Here is a 23,808-nt window from a genome sequence, read left to right on the forward strand (position 1 = left end):
CCCATGCTACACCCTGGTGAGAGCTGTTCTTCCAAATATCTTTGGGCGTTTGGAGAAATAGAAGCATAGAGAAGTTAAGGTCTCTGGCTTGGCTGGCTCCAGAGGTGCCCTGGACATAGGATGTAGGAATGCCTGCCAAACCCCAGGGCCCCCCTGTGTATGTGTGTGTGTTTCCCCATCTCTATGCCAGCAAAGGTGCAGGCTTCAGCCAAGGAATCCTTGGTCCCTCTGACTGGGCAGGACTCTTGCCCACCACCCTGCCTCTCGGGGTTGGGGGCCCCGGGAGAGAAATGGTGTATTCAGGGAGAATGAGGTGGGGAAGGACTTCCTGGAGGAGGAGGTCAAGGACCTTGGTCATCCTGCCTCCAACCGCGCCCCTTACAGCTCTGGGTGTCTGGGCCCTCGGGGGGGAGGATGGGGTTGCATGGCTCATCCCTCCCAGGGGCAGTCACCAGAGAGAGGTGGCAAGAGGCAGGAAGACTCAGAAAAAGATGGAGACTCAGCGGGCAGCGGTGGGAGATGGGGGGGTAGACTTGAGCCTCAGGAGACAGAGGCGGACCTGGGAGCAGCGAAACGGGTAGGGGAGACACAGATCGACCTGTCCCAGAGCTGCCCGGGCCCGCCGACTCGCAGACCGGGACTGGGCGGGGCCGGGGAGGGGGCGGGTCCCTGCCCCTTCCCCGCCCCCCTCCCCCGGGGCGTCACGTGGGGCGGGCGGAAGCGCCCGGCGGGGTGGGCGCGCCCGGCCTGCGGCCGCGAGTTGGCTAGAACGGAGTGAGTCGGTGGCGGCGCTGGGACCCCGGTCCCCGCGTGGAGTCTCCGCTCGGAACAGGTCAGTGCGGCTGCCGGGGCCTGCCCCCCGCCGCCCCTCGCAGGTGTGGCCCGGAGTTCCCCCATTCCGCAGAAGGGAACGCCGAGGCCGCACGGCGGCTCTGCGCCCGGCGCCAACTTCCGCGGGCGTTTCTCCCGGGTCGTGTTGTCTGTCCTCCTGTCTGGTGGCGGGGGTGGGGGTCGCCTCCTGAGAATGCGCGGTCCGGTCAGAGACTGTAGGGAGGCGGGCGCCCTGGCGGGACGGGGCTTCCAGCCGTTAGCCCTTCGGTGAAGGCTCCCAGGGTCCAGAGCCAGCCTGCCCGCGGGCATCTTGCTTCTCCCACCTGTGAAATAAAGGCTCCTGTCCCGTTGAGCGCGGAGACCCTTACAGCTCTGCACATTCCTATAACCTGTGCCGTGGACCTGGGGCTCCATCGACCTTGGGCAGCCTACTTCCGGCCTCTGCACCTCAATTCCCCACCGGTAAATGGGGGCATGGCCTCCCAAGAGCCACTACCTGGCCCAGTTGCTGGAAAAAGAAGGAGGTGTGTGTTCACTGAATGGGGTCACGCCGGGAGTGGGTTATTGGGACTGGAGAGAGCAGACTTGGAGTGGAGACTGTGGGGCAGGGAGTGGTTTTTGGTGCTGGGGAACTCTGGTCAGGAACCATCACAGTGCGGCTTCTGGCATATGCACCCCCCCTCCCCCCGCCCCAAAGCTCCTGTCCTGGGGAGCCTTCTCTGATCCCCAGGTTTGGGCTGGGGGGAGGGCTGCAGGGTGGGACAGATAGGTGGAGGTAGTCAGGAAAGGATTTGACTGCAGTGCTGAGCAGCCGGGTCCAGACAGAGGCACCAGGATGCCTGTCCTGCGAGATCAGAGAGCGCCCAGGCTGGGGGAGACCTCCCAGCAAGCTCATTACAGGGTAGAAGGAACTCAGCAGAGTCTTGAAGACAGGTGCAGACAGGTCCCGAGAGGGAATCAGGGACTGGGACTCTTGGAGCCGGGGGAGGAGGAGAGGACTGGAATGGGCTTTAGCAGTTAAGTGGCAATTCACAAGGATAAGGACCCTCCAGAGGAGGGTATAGCTTGTGCAAAGGTGGGAGTTGGCATGGTGTGTTTGAGGCATGGTAAGGAGATGGTGTGGCTGGTGGGGGCAGCAGGGGCAGAGTGTAGAGAGAACTCATCCCCATGTCCCATGGCTGGTTTGAGATTGTCCAGACACTGGCTTGGGGACCCTGCCTCCCCATTTGCTGCTTGCTCATTGAGGTAGGGCAAGAGGGGGTTGTCCCAGACAGACAACTGGTGCAGTGAAAGTGGGCAGAGGCCACCGGGGGCCCAGATGACCCCCAGGCTTCACTGGGGCATTCAGGCCTCCCCACTGGGCCCCAGCCTCATCTCCACCACCTCTTGGGCTCCAGCTGTGCTTTTCCACACATCAAGCCTCAGCCCTTGTGCAGGTTGCGTGTCCCCCGCTATAAGTTTTCTCCCCATGCAAATCTCCTAGGTCCTTTGGGACTTCAGAGGTGGGCTGCTTATTTATTGCCTCCTCCTGCCTGGCCTGGCAGTCCTGTGAGGTGGCGCAGCTTAGGAAAGGCCTTCTTGGAGGTCTCTAAGGAATGGGCCTGCAGAACCATGGGGATGGCTGGGGCCTGGGGCAGTTCCTGTGCAGCCACCAAACACTGTGTGACTCTGCAGGTCCCCAAACTCCTCAGAGCCTTCATTTCCCCATCTGCAAGGTGAGTGATGAGCCCTGATCCCATGCTCCAAGAGAGACCGTGCTGGGGCAAGAATTGGGCCTGAGTCTAAGTCCTGTCCCCAGCAGTGAGTGTTTGAGTGAAGAAAAGGGAGAACCTGGGGGGAAGGGGTCAGCTCGGAGGGGTAAGGGGCCTCTGAGAGTCCTAGGGGCCAGTGGTGGACTAGCCTAGTACTAAGCCTAGAGCATCGTCTGGAGAGAGGGGAGTCCCCTCCACTCTCCGGGGCCCTCTCCCCTCCCCTTTGGCCAAGCTCAAAGCCAGCCGGCTGATGCCCAAACAAGTAGCCTCTGTTCCCAGGGTGGGGGGAGGGGATGCAGGCCTTGGGCTCCAGGCCCGTCAGTCCAGCGCTGACCCTGGCCCCCTGCCCTTCGCTTTGGATCTTAACCCTTGGGGGCCTGGGCTGGGCCCTGGGCTGCTTGAGGGCTGGTGCCCATTGCCCACCAGCCGTCCCCTCCACCCCACTTTCGGCTCCCAAGGGTTCTGTTGTAGCAGGAGGGGGTGCAGTGGGATGTGAGTTGGAAACAGAGAAGGAAGGAGGAAATGGAGGTGAGAGGAGGCTGGAACAGATGTGGCCAGGGACAGTCAGAGACCACTTGGTGCGGAAGCTTTTTTCACAGATGGGAAGACTGAGGCCAAGGGCCAGAGATTGGGCCAGGATCATACAGTGAGCACTGGTGGGGGTCAGGACTGACCCTGACTCCTAGTCTGGGCCCTCTTGGGGAAAGGAGGGGGAAGGGAGGGAGTGCTCCTTGATTTGAGTACCTACCACATGCCTGATACTGCACATTTGTCACTTTATTTAACTTTCCATCGTTCCATGAGACCAGGCTAACCTCTAGTAACATAGAGGAAGAAACAGCCTCAGAGAGCTGAGTATAATGTCAAGGAGAATGACAGTGTCGGCAACCAGAGCATAGCACAGTTGTAGGCACTTTTATGTTTGTTAACTGGTTTTGTCCTCTCCCAAATCCTAGAAGTTAGGTAGTATTCTACAGATAAGGAAACTGAGGCACAGTGAGGTTGAGTAACTTGCCCAAGGCTGCAGCAAATAAGTGGGAGAGGCAGGATCAGGACCCAGGTGTTTGCCTCCTTTGGCCTGGTTCCCCTCTCCAAGCCTGACCTCACCCCTTGAGCTCAGCCCAGGGTCCCCACAGTGAGGGGCTTTCCCCTGGGTGGTGGCCCAGGCAGCCTCGAGCAGAGCTCCACGCCAGCCGGACAAAGGGCCCTCCCTTTGGAGCAGAGTCCAGTCCCTGGGCGGCCGCTCTCACCCCTCCTCTGGTCTCACTCAGGCTGGGTGCTTTCCCCTCCTCAGCCCTGCGCAGAGGGGTGTTTCATGTTTCAGGAAGGGGTTCTGTGCTAAAGGTGGTCGCCTCAGGGGGGTCTGAACAGCAGCAGGATATGGGGGGCCCTCAGATCCCCTACAAGTGCACTCCCCACAAAGCTCAGGGCCTACTGCAGACTCAACACCAGTACCCCCAGCCCTGATCAGAGGAGACATCTTATCCACGTAACCCCAACCTTCTCGGGGCCCCAGACCTGTCCATTCCAACCAGGGCTCTGAGGAGGATAGTCCCAGCCCAAGGAAGCTGATGACCCCAGGTGTCAGGGACGGCCTGAAGGGGGCAGTGCCTGCTTGGTCGTCTGCATGACCTTCCTCCCGAGGGGAATTCCTCTCTGTCTCCGCCTTTGGAGCATAGTTCAGAAGGGAAAAGTCTGTCCCATAAATAGGACATTTGTCCCCGACCATTGGGACAATCACAGTGGCTGGGAGGGGATGTAGCAATAATAATAGTTGCTGTTGCTACTGTTTTTTGGAAGCTTCCTGTGTGCCAGGCGCTGTGTTAAGCATTTTATATACTGATTTCACTTAATCCTCAAGAGTAGTCTTATGGGGTAGGTACTGTTCCCATTTCACAGATGAGGAAACTGAGGCCCAGAGAGGTGAAGTGATTTGCCTGAGATCTTCCATTACATAGAGATGCTGAGAGTCTGAATTTCTATTGCTTCGCAGTGAGAACCCTGAGCACTGGGAGGCACTGCAGACGGAGGAGATCCAAACCCTGTTCTACCCTGGGAACTCCCAGTCAGGGTGACAGGCAGGGACTGGAGGGCCACCTGGTCAGGTGACATTGCTGGTGACCAGCTGTGGGGGTGGGATGCCTGCAAGGGCATCCTGCTCACAGACTGGACTGACTGCTGTCAGGTCCTGAGCCCCCATGGGCCCAGCCCTAGGGTGGACACCTCCTGGGGTCTGCTGACTGCTCTTGTCCTGTCCTGTTCTCTCTGGGCTTCGTTGAAGACAGCGGTTCTCTCAGACCGTTGTGCTGATGAGGAAACTGAGGTCAGTAGAAGTTATGTCACTTTTCTAGGGTCTTTCAGCCAAGGGAAGGGGGAGCTGGGAGTGGTACCCAGGCAGGGACTCTGAGGCCTGTGCTCCACCTTCCTGTCTGGGCAGGGCCTCCTGGGCCTCTGAAGCCCTGAGCTTCCTTCAGACACTGCCCACTCGCCTTGTCACAGGGTCCAAGTCTTTCTCCCTGATCAAACTGGGATCCTGATTCCTCTCGAGGTGCCTGGGACCTGGTACAGCTGGGTCTCAGTGACTGAATGAACAAATCTGGGAAACATGGTTCCAGAGCTGAGAGGCCAAGAGGCAGAGACCAGCTGTGGTCAAGTATGTGGTGCTCAGGGCCAGACGGGTCCAGAGAAGGATTCAGGGAGAGCTCCCCCCAACCCCCACACCCAGGGATGTGGCAAAATCTTGCTCCTCTTCATTTTGTCCACTGTCGTGAGGGCAAAGATTGTGACGGTAAGGGGGAGGGAGAGGAGGATTGGGACCTCTCGTGGCCACCGCTCTGTCCCCATTCCCAAGGCAGGGAGCTGGAGGTCACACCTGGACTCTCAGCTGCCCAGGGCTCCTGGGGAGCCTGGCCCAGCCCTGCCTCCTCCTGGCTAGGCCACTGTTGGGGTGGGTCAGCTCCCAGGATGGTGAGCGGTAGCAGGGCTGAGCTACCACTGCGTATCTCCCCCAGGGGGCTGAGTCTCCTCTGCCACCTTCTCTACTTCCCCAGAGGGCCCTGCCCTGCCCCTGGGCATCCCCTTCTTCCCACCGTAATGTGGGGGCCTCTACCTATAGTCAGGCCTGGGGTTGGGAACCCATGGTCTGGCCTTTGCCTCCACTTCAGTGAGACGCCTCGTGTTGGTCGCTTATATTCCATGGACTCAGCTTCCCTGGAGCTTCAGGGAGGTAGCCGGAAGTAGCAGCTCCTGGGACGTCTCAGGCCCCCTCCCGCCCCCAGGTGTGGACAGGTCAGGACAAGAACCAGCCAGACAGGGTGGATGAGGCTTCTCTGTTCCTCTCCACTGCCGCCCTCCCTCTCCTCACGTTGAGCAGCGGGAATTTTAGGATTCTGAGGGAGATTCTAGGCATCAGGGATGCAAGGATTCTAGGGTTTTATGTGCGGGCAATTCCCAGCTTCCGAATTTCTGAAATTTTAGGTTCCAGGAGCCTGCAAAGCCTCGGATTGGGCTGGGTAGACCCTGAGTTGAGGCTGAGCCCTGTGCCACACCTTGACCTGCTGGCGCCAGACAGACAAAGCCTGGAGAGTTTCTCGGGGCTGCTTGGGGGGAGTCAGTGGCCCAGCTGGCCTCCTGGCTCTGTGTGCTGTCTGCACTACCACCCCCAGCATACACAGCCAGCTGTGTATTCGAGAAATCTGAGAGCCAGGGACTAGGTGGTAGAAGAAGAGATAGCCATTTTGGTGGCGGCGGGGAGGGGACAGACAGGGGCCAGGCCTCCTCTTCATTCGCTTGTGATGGGATTGTCCTCTTGCATACCAGGATGTGGTTGAGGGGAGGCCTGGGGAGGGCTGGTGACTGGCTGGGTCACATAGCAAGGTCTGAGCCACACCACTGGGCCAACCAGATCCTCCTGGGGCTGGCATGGGATGTGGCTCACCAGGCCCAGGTCCAGCCTTGATGGGTCAGAGCCAAGCTCAAGGACCCCCAACAGAGTGGTGGACGGAGACCTGAGCCCAGGAGCCTGAGGCTGGGCGGCTTGGCCTCGGCTGAGGGCCTTCCAGTATTTCAGTGCCTCTCCCAGCTCCTTCCAGTGCCCGTCTGGGCCTGTGAACACAGCAACTGCCTTCAGAAGGCTGTGGGCATGGGAGTGGGAGCTGCCCTGTGGGGAGAAGGCCTGATGCCTCCCCATGAGGAGAGGGCCTTCCTCCTGGAAGACTTACTGGCTGGGTGAGACCACCTCCCTCTGGAGGGGACTATGCGTGTGCTTGTGTGCACACATGTGTGCTCTCTGGGTCCACACTCCAGGGCGGGCCCAGACACGTCCTTGGAGGACCTGTGCTTTTGCCTTCTGTGTGTGTGATCAGCATTCGGTGTCCCAGTGGGTTGGGGTAGCAGGTGCCTGGCACTGCACCCCTTGATGTGTGAGCTGGTGAGGCTTTCACCCACTTGAGTGGGGACCCGCATCCAGGGGGGCCGCTGTGTGGGTCTGCAGTAAAATGTGACCGTTTGTTCCCAAAGGTTGCCAAATGACAATAGAACAGCTTTGGGTTGAGGCTTCTGTTGCTTGGTGAAGTGGTACGAGAGCCTCAGCTAAAGGCCTACCTCTCCCCTCAGACGGGGCTGTTCCTCCTTCTCCTGTTTCCTTCTTAGCTCGAAAGATGCACGTGCCAAGACTTAGGAGGCCGAAGATCCAGGAAGCATCTAGTGGTTTTGGTGGTTCTGTTCCAGGATGTGAACCAGGGCACTTGTCTGTCTCTACTGCCTGTGGCCTGAAAATCCACATCTCTCGGTGCAGGGCTGGCCTAGCCTGGTTGGAGGTGGGGGTACTGCAGTATTTCTGGGATCACCTGAGGGGACCTTCCCCTCCCAGGTCTTCCAAGGAACACGCTGGTGGAAGTTGGGGATGCAGGCTAGGGTCCTGGGTCCAGGTCCTGCCTCGGTGTGTGGCCCTGGTTAAGTTCTTTCCCCTCTCTGGGGCTCACTTCCCCTTCTGGAGGGAGGAGAGCTGGATTAGGTGGTTTCTAAATGCCTAGGGAGCAGGTGATTGGGGCCGTGGGTGCCTGGAGAAGGCAGGGCTCTGGCGGGCAGGAGGGGAGGGCTGGAACTGGGCGGGCACTAGGGGAAAGGGAGGCACCTGGTCTGGGAGGCTGGAGGCCAGGTTCTGGCCATGCTTTGGCCACTGATTGCACCATGACTGGGCATTCATCACTTGCCTGGGCTACTTGCTCGCCACGTGTAACATTGGGAGATGTTCATTCAGTCGTAGATAGTCACTGTGTGCCGACTTCGGGCTGGTAGCTGGGGACGCAGAGGAATCACATCCTGGTTTCCCCTTCAGGGAGCACCCAGCCGCGGCTAGGGGTGAGAGAGAGAGAGAGAGTGTGTATGTGACACAGTCACAGATAGTGACATCCTGGTGTGATCATGGCTGTGACCATGGGAGCCAGAGACGGCTTCCTGGAGCAGGTGACACTTCACCTTGAATGGTGAGGTAGAGAAAGAGGTTCCACGAGAGGGAACAGTTTAAGCAAAGTCCCAGAGGCAAAGTGTCAGGCACTGGAGCTGGAGGGAATGGGACCGGAGAGGAGGCGTAAGGCCAGGAACCACAGGGTGGAGGCCCTTGGACCCCGCTGGATGAGGGGGAGCCTTGGAAGCAGTGGGCAGGCAGAGGAAAGCCAGCACCTGGCTTGAGTTAGGGGGTGCGGTGGTTGGTCTCAGGCTCTGGGAAGTCTGAGGTGCTTCTGACCTGCTCCGGGGGAATGCTTGGGGGGTGGTTGGGGGATGGGCAGCATGAGGGGGTCGGAGAGTCAGCACTTCCCCTCTGTGGGTGAGGGCCCCCCCCAGCAGTGTTTATCAGGCCAGCACAGCAGGAAGTGGCTGGGGCAACCTACAAGGTGGAGAGAAGGGGCAGGCCCAGCCACGGAGGGTGCCACAGAGCCTCAGAGTCAAATGTGGCTCCTAGATCTCCGGTCTGAACCTTGACACCTGCCTCATCCAGCCCTCCCTCTCCCCAGCCATCTACCAGGGCCCTGTCCCCTGCTCCTGAGCAGGGTGAGCCAGGCCTTGGTGGATGTCCATTCGTGCTCACACATATTTATCGAGCATTTACTGGACACTTCTAGCTGCTGAGGATGGAGCTGTGAATGAGACAGTGCCCCTGCCTTCCTGTTGAGGAGCCTGACAATAAACAAATGAGTAGATCATTCAGTGTCCCACGGTGATAAGTGGGATGCTGGAAACTGAGACAGGATAAGAGCCTGATGGGGCACTTTTTTAGGTAGAGTGGTTAGGGAAAGAAGGCCTTGTGTTTGAGAAGGTGCGGGACGTGGGAGTGAGCCATACAGGTGTCTGGAGGAGCACTCCAGGCACGGGGAGCTCCCGTGCCCAGCCTGGCCTAGAGGTGGCAGCACGCGGAGTGGGCTGGAATAGCGGCAGTGTGGCAGCGGCCGGCCGCAGGGACAGGCCACATGGGCCTGGGAGGCACGTGCTGGCTTTGGCTTTTACTCTGAGAAGGTGAGAAGTCACTGGGGAGCGAGAACTGGTCAGATTTGGGATCTGTTTTGAAGACATTTTTACATTTGTTCCACACAAGCCTGCAAGGTGGAGGGGTCATAGTCCACGTTATACGATGATGACACTGAGACTCAGAGAAGTCATCTGAACTCCCCTGCCTTGCAGCAGCAGGACCCCTGTCTGCTGCCTGTCTGTTGCCCGTGGTCCACCCCTGAAACACCCTGCTGCCTTTCACAGCTTCCTGCTGTCTGGACAGTAAGGGCAAGCGCCTTAGCGTGGTCTTCAAGGCCCTTCTCAGCCTGCGCTCATCCTTCCTCTCCTTCTTCCGCCTGACCTCCCTGTGTCCTCCCTGGTCCCTACCTGTCCCCGCACTGTCCCCACTTAAGACATGGAGTGGAGGGAGGGTCCCAGGAAGCCCTTGGTTCAGATTCTAGCTCCTGTGTGATCTTGGGCAATTTACTTAACTTCTCTGAGGCTCTGTTTCTTCCTCATTTGTACAGTGGTCTGAAGCCATCCACTTTCTAGGTTATTGTAAGGATTATATGAAACAATCCATGTAACATGTTTAGCACAGGGCCTGGTAGATGGTAAGCACTCCATAACCACAACCTTCTGTTTTAAGCGGGGATGGCTGGGTTGGATAAGTGGGTTAGAATGTTCCCTGTGAGCTGGGGAAAAGAGGCTGAGTCAGGGAGTCTTTCTTGTCTGCTGTCTGATTATATGGGCGGGAGGCTGAGGTCACACATCAAATTGGGGGCCCTAGTCTGTGCGGCTGGTTCTCCCATCTCCCTCTCTCCCTTCGGGCCTCTGCCCTGCCTGTCTGGTCACCTCCACCCCACCAACATGGGCAGCTTACCCGTTCAGGTGCCAGCAGCAAGGGGCCCGTGTATCTCCTGGCTTCTGCATCCACCTAGAAAGGGGGCGGGTCCGGGTCTGTGTTCTCCTGGGCTGCAGAGGAGCCCCAGGCCCCTGGGGTAGGCAGGCACATCAGGTTCCTGGTTAGCTCAGAGAGGGTAGAGTCGAGTAGCCTTTTCTTCCTGGCTCCGTCACCTGGGCAAGTCTGCGACTCTGGTTCTGTCCACTCCTGCTGCCTGGGAGTCTGTTGTCAGCCCTGTGCACTCCCACCCTCCTTGTGGTCAGCCCTGTTTCTGCCTCATTTACCGTGTTGAGTCCCCCCACCCCCCTCCATAGGGGGCAGTGATCCCAGAGGAGGATCTTCTTGGAGTTACCCTGTAGCACCTCAGGCTCCCCCTTGCCCGTGGGGGGAGGCGCACCCTGCCCTGCCCTGCCCTGTCTGGGAAGTCCCCAGCCCAGTAAGTATGTCTGTGACTGAGGGGCAGGGGACCAAGCCAGAGCCTAGTGTGCTCCTAGTGGGAGTGCCCCGGGTCTCCTGGTGTGCTCCTAGTGGGAGTGCCCCGGGTCTCCTGGTGTGCTCCTAGTGGGAGTGCCCCGGGTCTCCTGGTGTGCTCCTGTTGGGTGTGCTCCCGGTGGGAGTGCCCCGGGTCTCCTGGTATGCTCCTGTTGGGTGTGCTCCCGGTGGGAGTGCCCCGGGTCTCCTGGTGTGCGCCTGTTGGGTGTGCTCCCGGTGGGAGTGCCCCAGGTTTCCTAGTGTGCTCCTGGTGGGAGTGCCCCAGGTCTCCACAGGTACTGTGGGGCTGCTTGGGTCACCCTTCAGGGTGGGAAGGGTCTAAGCTGAGGCCTAAAGAGTGAGGGGGTAGGGTAGGGAAGGTGGGTCTGGGTCAGGGTTCTGGCGGGGAGCTCTGCCTGGTGATGGGTTGGAGGAGTAGCTAGAGGAGGCCCTGGCTGCAGTGGGGAAGGGCAGGAGGCAGGGAGCAGGGCCCAGGAGCCCAGGCAGGCTGGGGAGGCCTGGGTGGGTGGGGGCAGCGGGGATGGAGAGGAGGGAGTGGGTCAATAACATGGTAATAAGGAAGGGAGGGAGTGGTCCAGAGTGATCCGTTTGGAGGTGGGGGTACGGTAGGGCCGAGGGGCGTCAGTATGTCATATACTTTGAGAAGGGCTGAAAACCAAACCGTTAAACTTGCGCCTTCTTCATTTGCAAGTAAGGTGCTTCAGACGTTCATCCCCACACCTGCCTCCCTGTCTGACCCTCTCCAGGGTGGGGCGTGGGCATGAGGGGGCCCTCGGTGAGGTTTGGGGGAACGTGGGTCAGGGCCAGGGCTAGGGTGGGGTTAGATGCTATCTAGAGGACAGCCACAGGGACCCTGGAGTCTCGTGTTTACTAATGGACCTCGGTCCATTTCCCATTTGAAAGTCCATGGGCCGCAGTCTGCTCCGGGCCCCCGGGTCCCTGGTGAGGGGGACCTTATTTGATAAGCTGTGTCTTAGACGTTTGGGAGGGTGAGACACTGTGGCGAGGGAGCGAGCTTTGGGTCTCAGTTTCTCATTCTTCAGTCCAGATGGCCCAGGAAATCAGCAGTTTCGTTTATAATTGTTCTCTTAGTCTCTGCGTGTTATATTTAAAATCATAAAGCTGCTTTCTAATGATGGTTTTGGGGAACAAACTGGGACAAACTCAATTCTAATAGACTTAAAATACTTTTATCATTTTTTCTTCTAATTATCAAAGTGATAAGCAACTGTAAAAACTTTAAACAGTACAGACATGAAGGTTGTAGAAAGTGGTCGTCTTTCAAGATTGGGGTGGGAGTGAGGGCTGGGCCTGAAGTTGAGGTCAGGGATGTCACTGTCCCTTAGTCTTTAATGTCTCTTGGTTCTTGATAAAACGGATTTTACATTTTATGAGGGCAGTGCTGATGGGGCTGCCCCAAGGAGGTTGTTAAAATATTCTGCCTCTCACCAGGTCAGGATGTGCATTTTGTGCACTGCCCAAGGGTACCAGGTGGGCGTGGGGAGGTGAGAGCAGGGAGCGAGGGCACTGAAACCCAGACTGTCCTCTTTGCTGAGCTGTGTACCCTGCTGTAGGGTGCCTGAAGGAGGAGGCGTTTTTCTAATTTGCTCAAAGGCCCAGCCTGGGTTAGAGGCAGCCCTGCTTTCCCAGAGAGGGAGCTGGTGAGTTTAGTGTTGGATGGGGAATGTGTGGTGCCTGGGGCCATCCAGGAGGAGGTCGGGGGACATTGGGGTATCCAGTCTGGAGCCCTGCAGGGGATGTGGCTGGAGGCAGGGTGTGATACTCATTGGTGCCTGGAGTAATTGAGCCCTCCAGGGTGCTGAGGGGCCAGACTAGGGCCTGGCTAAAAGGCCAGCACTAAAGGCCCTTCTGGTCAGGAGCAGCCAAGGCCTTGGGGCTGGGAACAGGAACTGTCTGTCTTAGCAGTAGAGGAGTGTGCAGATGAGTGAGCGTGGCCTCTAGTATACACATGGTGACGTGTCACAGTCATCTGGATGACAGCTCTGCTTTGTGGAAGGGGACGCTTAGGCTCAGAATGTGACATGACTTGCCCAGGTCTTCAGGCAAGAAGTGATGGAGCCAGGACTGGAACCCAGAGTTGCCTTGCGTTTTTGGGGAGGGGCTCTGGCCTAGAGCCCAGGGACTTGCCAGTGGCCCCGGCTCCCCAGCAGGTGGCTGAGGCTGCTCTTTCTGCACCCAGGTCCTTGGGGCAAGGAAGAGGAACTCACTGCCCTAAGGGTTGCTCCTGGTCAGCCCCCACCATTCCTGGGACCCCAGAAGACAGGCCACGCCACAGATGGGACAGGGCAGAAATCTGGTGCCACGGCCAGTGACAGGATAGAGATTTGGGGCTGGAGTAGGGCAGAAGACCCCAGTATGCCTCCTTGGGACTAGCATGCAGTGGCCACAAGTCCCTGGGAGACAGAAAATAGGCTTCTTGGCCCCCCGGTCAGTCCGCTGCCCGCCCGAGGGCTGCACCTGCTGCCTTGCCTGGCAGGACTGGAGGGAGCTGGCTTCTGCAGAGGGGCAGGGGCCGCTTCTCCACCCTCCGGCCCAGGAACCCAGCCCCCACCTAGTTCCTCATATCTAAGGGAAGTATCTCCAGTCCTCTTGCCTGCATTAGCCGAGTCCTGCGAACACCCAGGAGGGTGGCACCCGGAGGGCGGCAGACTGAGGTGGCCCTGCCCATAGGTATCACCTGGTGATTGGGCTGGGGGGTGAGGGCGGGGGTGTTGGACATCATGAGGCTCGGGGGCAGTTGTATGCAGTCGAGTTGTTGGTAGGCAGTGTGGGGACTGAAGGCTGTTTGTGTGGCTGCTGTGTGGGGCAGGAGGTGTGTGTCCCTGGAGGTGGTGTGAGGTGTACGTTTGTGGTATGGGTGTGGTGTGGTTTGTGGACCCGGGCCTGGCCGAGGCTGGGTGTGTACTGTCCTTGGTTTTTATGTGGGGAGCTCTGAGGGGTTTCCTGAGGTCTGGACTCCGGGTTTCCTGCCCAGCCTGCCTGGGGTGGGAGTCTGTGCAGGAGAGGAGGAGGTGAGAGGGGACAAGCTCAGGCCTCAGGTCTGGACCCCTGGGCTGCCTTCCTCCCCATCTGCTCCTCCCACCTCTGGGGCTTTGCTTGAACCCGAGCACAGCTCTGTGCAGAGGGGGAGCTAAGGATGCAATCTGGGGCTGGGTCTTGGCCACGAGGACTCTTGAGCTGAATCTAGAAGGAGTTAGGACCTTCACGGCTGCTCTGACCCAGGCCTGACTCGCTCGTGCAGATCAGCACGAAAAGGAGGCTCACGCCCACATGGGTCAGCAGGCTCTGTGGTGACGGAGGGCGGGCCGTCCGGTCCTGAACTTCTCTGTGTTGCTACTGTCCTTTCCCAATCCCCTCGGCTCTGGATCAGCCAGGTCCTTTCCCATCCCTGGGCCTTGCACACTCAGTTCCCTTTGCCTGGAAGGACAACTTCCTACTTATCCTTCAAGGCCCTGCTCAGGAGTGCCCTCTGGAAGCCTTGCTGACTCCGCCAGACAGAGGCAGTTACAGCCTCTGAAGGCCCCTTTGGCTCTAGCAAGTGACCTGGGCAAGTTCCCACCTCACACAGCCTCCATGAAATAGGGTGAAAGTCCCAGGCCTTGGGGTTGTCATGAGGACGGCCGACTTCAAGGTGGAAATCTGCTGGAGCTGGGCACGTGGTGGGCACTTAGGGAGTGAAGCGGGAGTATGCCTCTCCTTGGCTGAGGCTCTGGACCGCCTTGCTGCTGGACTGGCAGAATTGTTGTCCCTAGTCAGATGGGCAGGGATGGCACGCGGGAGGTGCTGGGCTGAAACAGAGAAGGGGCAGTCAGGTTTAAACTCTGCCCTTGAGGGTTGTTAGAGAACAGAAGGGCAAAAGCTTTGGCTCCGGCCAGAGGGACTCAGGCCAGACCTGACAAAGGACTGGCTGGCAAGGATTAGAGATTCCAGACAACTCTTACTTACTTCTGGACTGAGTGCCCTTGTGAGCCCAGCCGGGTCCTGGGCTCTACTGTGGATGGCAGGGAGGACAAGAAGGCGTGCAGGCTGTGGGTTGGGTGGAGATGGACCCTCACAAATGGAACAACCAGAGGCAGAGCAAGATCAGTGCTGAGCTGTGTGGCTCAGCCTCCGAGGCCTAGGAGCCTGAGTGGGTGGTCAGGGAGGACTTTCTGGAGGAAGCAGCCTGGAATCGGTACCTGAAGGTGGGAGGATGTGGTTTATTTACTCATTGTCAGCAGACAGTTTCGGAGGCTCCCATGTGCCAGGCTGGTGCCTGGTGTAAAATGTGAAATGGTGGGAGTCGTGGGCCGGCCCAGCCTCGCTCGGGCTGGGGGTATGTCATGGACAGCTTAGGCAAGTCACTTCCTCCCTGTGGGTATTCGTTTCTTCATCTGTAAACATCAGGACCGGGGCAGCTGAGGAGCTGGCCTTGAGGGCACTGGGAAGTGTGGAAGGGCTTTGAGCAGGGGTGGGACCGTAGTTGGCACAGCAGAGAGGCCCTGTGGGGAGATGGGAGAAGCAGGGGCAGGTGGAGTGGTTGGGTGCTAAAGTCTGAGCTGGGCTCTTGGGGTGGAGGAGGGGAATCCCCCAACTTGTGACCATGCTGTTGCAACAGGATGACACTCCCCTCTGCCGGGTCCCTGCTTCCCTAGGGGCAGAGACTGAGTGATATCTCATAGCAGCTGAAGGGCTTCAGCCTCCAAATCAGGGCCAGGATTGGCCTGGAGCAAGTGAGCCACTTGCCTCAGATGCAAAATATAATGGGGGGGAACACCAAAAAGCTCAGTAATCAAGATAAATAATATTTTTAAGCGCATGCTCTTTTTCTCTATACTTTTTTTTTTTTTTTTTGGTGAGGAAGATTGGCCCTGAGCGAACATCTGTTGCCAGTCCTCCTCTTTTTGCTTGAGGGATTATCACCGAGCTAACACCTGTGCCCATCTTCCTCTATTTTGTATGTGGGATGCAGCCACAGCATAGCTTGATGAGTGGTGTGCGGGTCTGTGCCTGGGATCCAAACCCGCAAACCCTGGGCCCCTGAAGTGGAGTGTATGAACTTAACCACTACGCCACTAGACTGGCCTCTAAGCAATATATATATATTTTTATCATCTTTTTTTTTATTTTTTGAGGAAGATTAGCCCTGAGCTAACATCTGCTGCCAACCCTCCTCTTTTTGCTGAGGAAGACTGGCCCTGAGCTAACATCGTGCCCACCTTCCTCTACTTTATATGTGGGACGCCTACCACAGCATGGCTTGCCAAATGGTGCCACATCTGCACCCGGGATCTGAACTGGCGAACCCTGGGCCGCTGAAGCAGAACGTGTGCCCTTAACCACTGTGCCACCGGGCCAGCCCCGCAGTATTTTTTGAAAAATCAAAATTAACGAAAAAAACCCCTCAAGATAAACAAAATGTCAAAATTTTATTTTATTATTTATTTACTTATTTTTTGTTTCCTCCCCAAAGCCCCCGTGCATAGTTGTATATTCTAGTTGTAAGTCCTTCTAGTTCTTCTGTGTGCACTGCTGCCACCGAATGGCTGCTGACAGATGAGTGGTGTGGTTCTGCACCTGGGAACTGAATCTGGGCCCCGGAAGCAGAGTGCTGTGAACTTTAACCACTAGGCCATTATGGCGGGCTCTCAAAAATCTTAAATAAAGAAATTCAGCATTGCCATTCTTTCTTTGCCTCAGGCTCTAGCATGGCTCATCAGGACACTGCTCCAAACTTCTTTTTTCAAGGAGCTGCCTCCTCCAGGAAGCCTTCCTGAGCCTAGCTTGGTGAAGGCCCCAGGGGCTATTTTTGCTGCCTGAGTGGTGTCTCACTCCACCAGCCTGAGGTGCCTGGAGGGCGGGTCCAGCTCTGAGGTCTGGCTCATGCTTCCAGGGCCTTCAGCAGGTCTGTCCTAGAGGGGTGTCAATGCGGAGTCCCCAAGTCTGACCTTGGCCTGAAGCCTTTAGTGCAGGAATAGGAACCTGAGAGAGGCCCAGGAGAGGGCGGGGCCCTCCTCCAGGACAGAAGTGGTTTCCTGTTTCCTAGCCCTGGTCATTCTAGCAGGGTGTTTGGGGCCGTGGAACCCTTAGAACAGAGCCCGGCCTGTGGCCGCTGTTCGTGCTCGCGATTGCTTTGGAGAGGACGAGAGCAGAGTGGTCGAGAGTCTAGAGCCGCACTGTCCAAGAGAAACGTGATGTGAGCCACAGTGCGCTTGAAAGTTTCTGTGGCCACGTTCAAAAGAAGCAGGTGAAATCAATTTTAATAATATGTTTTATGCAAGCATCTAAAATATTATAATTTCATTATGTAATAAATAGAAAAAAAATTGAGATATTTTATATACTTGCTTTTTTGTATTGTCTTCAGAAGCCAGTGTGTGTTTTCTGCAGCGCCTCCTATTGTGCACCCACATCTTGCGTGTTCGCTAGCCGCGTGAGGCCGTTACTGGTTACTGTATTGGACAAAGCAGATCTAGGCTCGATTCAAACTGCCCCTTCCTAACTGTGCGACTTTGGGCGAGTTACTTAACCTCTCTGCCTCAGTTTCTTCATCTTGAAGTATGAGGTATGTACCTCATAAGGTTGCTGTGAGGATTAAATAAGTTTTTAAAAAGTGCTCAGGTACCTAGCATATAGTAAGGACTATTTGTGTTGTCTAGAGTTCGTTTTTTAAATTTGCCGTTTAAGTAGCACCACTATTTTTTGCCAATTCTTTCTGAAGTACTAATTACTTAAAATTTATTTTTAAAATACTCACTTTTAAAACATATACCTATTTTAGTCCTATCCTAAGAAATAACTGTGGAGTCTACCTAAGATAAATACATAACAGGTAAATTTAAAATGTTCACGAATACCCCCGTAAAGCCATCATGCAGAGCCCAGCTGTTATGGGCTGGCCCTGCCCCAGGCCTGCCCATCCCTCCCCACTCCCGCCCAGAGCTGGGGCCATCTGCGCTGGCTGGTGGCCTGCTCTCAGGGATGGCCTGTGCCTTCTCCTCCTGTCTGGAAACACCCTCTTTGGGCTCCTACACATGTTTAGGTGCAGGGCCCCTGGGATCTCATGCCCTTGCCTCTGTTCCCTGCTCAGCCCTCAGCCCACCTCATGGCTCTCAGGCTGGGTGGAGAGGGTCCTTTCTCCTCAGGGTCCCTCATCTCTCTCCGACAGGCTCTGTGTTGTGGGGGGACTGCCTCAGTCATGGAGCTACCTCTGCCTGCTCCCCGTGTCATTCCTGGGGGCCATCCAGCTTCGTGGCCAGGCCCCTACAATCCCAGCCACTGGTCCTGGGGAAGGGCCAGAGAATGGGGAGTCCTGACTCCCCTTTACCACCTGTGTGGCCCCCACCTCTGGGCAGTCCTGTCTGTCTGCCTCCTCACCCCCACTGGGAGGCCTTCCTCCTGTCTAACCTCCACATCACAGGCTTCTGTTAGGCTCCCTGAACCCTTCCTTCCTCTTCCTTCTCTTCCTCTCCCCTCTTCCCCATCTCTCGCTTCCTTCCCTCCCTCTCTTCGCTTTTCCCCAACCCTCTCCCCCTTCCGCGTCCCCCTCCTCCTCCTTCCTCTTTCCCTGCTTCCCTCCTCCTCCTGGCGTCCCTCTGCTCAAAGTGGCCTTGCCTCACGGACTTTCTCCTTCACCCCTGTCCTTGCAGCTTCCACCTCGGGCCACGATGAGGAGCTCTTCAGCGTAGCTGCTGCCTCTGTGAGGACCCCGGGTCCTGGGCAGGCCAGCGGGTGAATCAGGAGGTGAGTCAGGAGGTGGGAGGGCCAGAGCTGGGCTGGGTGGGGCAGACTAAGCCCCAACATTGAGGTGGGTGGAGGTGAGACCTGAGGTCCCATTTTCCATTGTGAAAACTGAGGCTGAGTGGCAGAGAGAGGGTGAGGCCCAGGACCTTGTGAAGAGCCTCCTCGGAGGCTTTGGAGGGATGGGACGGGCCGGGGCGGGGACCATGGCTTGGGGTGGGGGTGTATCTGCTTACTTGATTCCCTTCTGAGCCTGGTGAGTTATGGTCTCTCTCATTCCCATATGATCATGTTATCTTTTAGATTTTGTTTATTTATTTTAAATTCGTCCAAAATTAAAAAGATACAGAGAATATAGTGAAAGGTAACCCTCCCTCCCTTGTGCTCCCAGCTGCCAATTCTTGGAAAAGGCAGTTTCCTGTAAACCCACCCGGGGGCACTCTGTGTTTATGTGTGCATGTGTGTATGTATGTGTGTACGTTTTCTTTAACCCCAATGTTTACATCCTAAAACACTGTTCTGCACCTTGCTTTTCCACCTAACAGTAAATCTTTAATTTTTATGAACTTCAGAATCTGCCTGTCTAAACAAATTCTGGGGGGTCATTTTGGTTGGGATTGTCTTTTTTTTTTTAAAAGATTTTATTTTTCCTTTTTCTCCCCAAAGCCCCCCAGTACATAGTTGTATATTTTTAGTTGTGGGTCCTTCTAGTTGTGGCCTGATGAGCGGTGCCATGTCCGCACCCAGGATCCGAACCTGCGAAACCCTGGGCCACCGAAGCAGAGCATGCAAACTTAACCACTGGGACACAGGCCTGGCCCCAGCTGGGATTGTCTTATAGCTTAACACTGGAAGAACTGATGTCTTTACAATGTTGAGAGCCGGCTTACCCAAGAATGTATTTTTGTTTGTTTTTATCTTCCTTTCTGTTCCTCGGGAGCCTTTTAAAAAATATTCACGTAGTTCAAAATCTGGGTGATAGAAACACCTGTGGAGTGGAGTGCGTCCCTCCCAACCAGGGGTGGGTTTCCAGGAAGCTGATGGACTTGACCTTCTGGATCCTTCCAGGGCCCAGGGAGGGGCCCAGGCAGTGTGTGCACATGGTCTTGTGTTTTTATAAATTTTTACAAAAGTAAGATACTCTTTTTTTTAATTAAAATTTTTTTATTGCAATGTAATTCACATATAACATTTATGTTAGTTTCAAGTGAACAACATAATGATTTGATATTTCTATATATTGCAAAATGATAATCTTGTATTTTTTGTAAGGAGGGCATCCAAATTATGTCAGCGTCAGGCCCCGTGAAATCTGGCGCTGCCTCTGCTCCCCCGGTCCCCTCAGCCCTCAGTTTTCCTCCTCAGAGGCAACCAGCCCCACCTTGTCTCCTGTGCATATTTTCAGAGATGTTTTATGCAGTGACCAGTAGATGCGTACCTATCTCTCCTCTCCCTTTGTTTTTTTTTTCCCTACCTAAAAGGCAGAGTGTTATATATACTGTTCGGCACCTTTCTTTACTCACATGACAACATGTCAATATGTAAGAAGTTTCCTCATTTTTTATGGCAGCTCAGTATTCTATTGTATGACTACACCGTAATTTAGTTAACCATTCTCCGATTTATGGATATTGTGGTTATTTCCAATCTTTTGTTTTTATATGCAGCACTAAAACCATAACCTTCTATATGGTCATTTGCAGCGTGTGCCAGTAAGACCGCAGGAGACGTGACTGAGGGTGGCTGGGTTGGAGAGCAGAAGCGCTGGGGCTGTCCCAGCTGCTGTGGCCCTGCCCTTGAGAGGCACTCCTGCTGCTGGCTGCCGGGGAATGCCTCACCTCTCACCGCTTAGTGTGGGAGGTTAAGTTCCTTTTCACATGTTTGAGAGCCATTTATATTTCCCTTTCTGTGAACTTCTCTGTTTGTATCCTTTGCCCATAATTCCGTTAGGTTATTGATCTGTTTTGTATTTCTAGGTGCTTTTCAACTTTTAGGAAAATTAGCCCTATGTTTGGCATATGAGTGGCAGACATGCCCTGGTTTGTCCTTTACCTCTTGGCTTTGCTTATGGTGTTTTTTTTATCATGCAGGAATGTTTGATTTTTATACAGTTGAATATCTCACTCTTTTCTTTATCCTTCTGGGTTTGTAGCATTTCCAAAACGCTTTTGCCTCTCTGAGATGATTTTTAAAATCCTTCCAGGGTTTTATTTTTTATTATGAAATCTTTGATTCATCTCTAATTTATCCTGTTGTAAGGTGTGAGGTAGGGTCCAACTTAATTTGTTTCTAGATTGTTCCACAGCTCTCCCAACAACTTAATACTCCATCTTTTCCCCACCAGCTTGAGTTACTTTTGTTGTATACCAAATTCTTATATGTATTTGGGTCTATTTTTTAATTTTCTGTTCTGTTTAAGTGCTGGTAGCATGACTGTTTTAATTAATCTGGCTTTATATATTTTAACGTGGTGAGGCTGATTCTCACTCTTTACCCTTCCTTTCCACCATCCCCTGCTTTCAGAATTTTCCTCGCTCTTCCTGCCTGTTTATTTTTCCACGTGAAATTTCCAATCAGCTTGTCTAGCTCCCCAAAAAAATTCTGTGTGTGTATTTAATAGGATTGTGCATATTTATAAATTAACTTAGAATTAATATCTTGGTGATGTGGAGCATGCTGTGTCTTTCCATTTGTCTGGATCTTCTTTCTGCCCCTCAGTAATGCTCCAAATTTGACTTCCTATAGATCTGGCACATCCCTTGTTAAGTTTATTCTTGATGTTTTTGTATTTTGTGCTGCTGTTGTGAATGGGTTCTTTCATCCTGGTTTCTACCTGGTCGTTGCTTATGAATAATGATTTCTGTTATATTAATTTTGAAACCAACTATCTTACTAAATTCTTTCATTGTTTGTAATAGTTTCTCAGTTGAGTTTCTTGGATTTTCCAACTCGAAATTCATATTATTCATATTCATATATTCTCGTAGTTTGTATCTTCCTTCCTAATTTTTATACCTTTTTGTTTATCTTTGTTCTCCAGAACTTTCAGAGCAATGTGAGTAATAATAATAATAATAATAATAGTAGTAGTCATAAAGAAGTGGATATCCTTGTCTCATTCCTCAATTTAATGAAAGTTTTTCTATTGTTTTCCCATTAAGCGTGGTGCTGGTTTTTACTTTAAGGAAGGATAAGTCCTTTTCTATTTTGGTAAGGTTTTTAAGTATGCTGGGTACTGAGTTTTAGTGTCTGTGGAGATGATCAGATGACTTTTCTCTTTTGATCTGTGAATCGCTGTCTCTCTGTGTTGTCCGTTTCTGACTCTTGCCGGGCCAGGAGCTCTGGAGCATGGGGGTAGGACCTGAGTCTCCATGGCCCAGTATGAGACTCTTTCAAATGAACAAACGAATGAATGGCCTTTTATACATTACCTACTTTCCCGCCTTGGTGGTGGGAGGGGTGACTCATTCACAGCGCCAGAGCCCCAGAAGCTTGTGATGCTGGGTTGACTTACCTCCTCCAGCATTCCGCTTCCTCCAGGGGCATGGAGGTGGGGTGCGGCTCAGCCCCTAGACTAGGCCTGCAGGGGGTCCAGCCCTGGTATCCTGCAGTCCCACGTGTACTGGCTAAGCTCCTGGGCCTGGCCCTCAGCTGGGAACTGGTGCCTCAGAAGGAATCAGGCCCTTGCCTGGGTTGTGCAGAGGGCAGTAGAGGGTGTGTGTGCCACACACAGCCATTGCCAGCCTCGCAGCAGTGGCTGAGGCTGTGGATGGGGGTTAGGGGTGGTACCAACTCTGGGGGTCCTGGAGGGCTTCCTGGAGGAGATGTGAGCTGGCTGCTAGGAAGCCACAGGGGTGTGATGGAGGGTGGGGGTGGAAGTGTCAGGTTTCAGGCAGAGGGAAAAGCGTGTGTGTTCAGAGACCTGGCGGTACCTGGCCTTGCCTGGCACGTGAAGCACAGGGGAGAAAGTTCAAGGACAGAGCTTGACCGCATGGCATTGGAGAGCCACAGAGGGTTGCTCATTGAGGAGCTACACCTGGTTGGTCATGCCTCTCACCTGTGCCCATCTGTCTGTTCCAGGTCGGGACAGAGTCCTGCTGGCTGGCCTCTGCTGGCAGGAACCATGGCAGAGGCCGGGGATGCAGCTCTGTCAGTGGCTGAGTGGCTGCGGGCTCTGCACCTGGAGCAGTACACCGGGCTCTTTGAGCAGCACGGACTGCTGTGGGCCACGGAGTGCCAAGGCCTCAGTGATGCCCGCCTGGTGGACATGGGCATGCTACTCCCCGGCCACCGTCGCCGTATCCTGGCTGGCCTGCTCCGTGCCCACACGCCCCCAGCCCCTGCACCCCGCTCCACCCCACGGCCCGTGCCCATGAAGCGTCATGTCTTCCGCTCACCGCCTGCGCCCACGACTCCACCGGAGCCACTACCCACAGCGGGAGAGGATGAGGGGCTACTGCCTGCCCCACCCATCCCACCCCGGAGGAGCTGCCTTCCACCTGCCTGCTTCTCCGCACCGTCCACAGCTGCCCCGGACCCTGTGGTGCCCCCACTGCCCGCCAAGCGGCATTTGGCAGAGCTAAGCATTCCACCTGTGCCCCCCCGCACTGGGTCCTCCCGCCTGCTTGTGAGGTGAGTGGATGCCATCCAGGGTGGGAGGAACATGGCAGAGGACCCTAGAGAGTGTAGGGGGCATTTGTGGCCTTTGGCACTGGGGTAAGAAAGGTGCCTCGGTGGAGGGAACAGCATATGCAAAGCTCAGAGCTGGAAAGCGCCGTCTGGGGCACTCTGAGTGGACGGTGTGGCTGACTACTGAATGCTGGTGAGGCTTGCAGATGGTCCTGGTGGGCCATGCTGTGAAGGCCAGGGGGGCAGCGAGGAAGGTTTTAAGCAGAGTGATCGGCTGAAAGCTGACTGCTAGAAGGATGACTCTGGCTGCTGGTGAGGTTGATGGGGGAGGAGGCTGGGAGACCAGTGAGAGGGCACAGGGCCAGGCGAGAGGCCCCCGTGTAGGCTGTGCTAACACGACTGCAGAGAAGGAGGCAGACTGGAGCGAGAGCTGGCTCCTAGAGTGCATGGGACTTGGGGATAGCCTGGGCACGAGCAGAGAAGGCACGGGGAGACACAGCAGTATCCAGGTTTCCGTTTTGGGTGGATGGTGGTACCGTCACTGATCTGGGGACCCAGGGACAGAAGTGAGTTTGAGAGGAAGTCTGGAGTTAAGTTTGGGGCCTGGTGAATGTGAGATACTGGGAGATGGAAGGACATTCTGGCATCAGGAGGTAGCATCTGGAGGAAATGGGGCTTTAGGTGATGAGCCTAGGATGGGGAGCCCAGGACGGAAATGACCCTAGGACCAGGAGCCCAGGACGGGGAGCCAGGATGGAAATCCAGGATGGAAATGACCCTAGGATGGGGAGCCCAGGACAGGGATGCAGGACAGAAATCCAGGACAGAAATGACCCTAGGATGGGGAGCCCAGGATGGGGATCCAGGATGGAAATCCAGGACGGAAATGACCCTAGGACGGGGAGCCCAGGACGGGGAGCCAGGACAGAAATGACCCTAGGATGGGGAGCCAGGATGGGGAGCCCAGGACAGGGA

At 55.4% G+C, this 23,808-nt stretch overlaps 1 protein-coding gene across 7 annotated transcripts in view; it reads left to right on the top strand.

The window, feature by feature from the left end:
• The first annotated feature begins 694 nt into the window (after positions 1-694).
• The window catches only part of ARAP1 (ArfGAP with RhoGAP domain, ankyrin repeat and PH domain 1), a 61,925-nt gene continuing 38,811 nt past the window's right edge, over positions 695-23,808 (top strand). For 5 of the 7 annotated variants that reach the window (XM_044751923.2, XM_044751925.2, XM_070490767.1 and 2 more), the window contains exons 1-3: positions 695-832; positions 18,114-18,207; positions 22,285-22,836. In XM_044751923.2, the coding sequence (XP_044607858.2) occupies positions 22,328-22,836 (509 nt within the window). In that variant the 5' untranslated portion in view covers positions 695-832; positions 18,114-18,207; positions 22,285-22,327. Of the gene's footprint in view, positions 833-13,035; positions 13,156-18,113; positions 18,208-22,284; positions 22,837-23,808 lie in introns of those variants that run through there. The other 2 variants (XM_044751924.2, XM_070490768.1) reach the window with 2 other exon arrangements.

This window comes from Equus asinus, chromosome 20, assembly GCF_041296235.1.
Source record: "Equus asinus isolate D_3611 breed Donkey chromosome 20, EquAss-T2T_v2, whole genome shotgun sequence".
In the NCBI taxonomy this organism is placed as follows: Eukaryota; Metazoa; Chordata; class Mammalia; order Perissodactyla; family Equidae; genus Equus; species Equus asinus.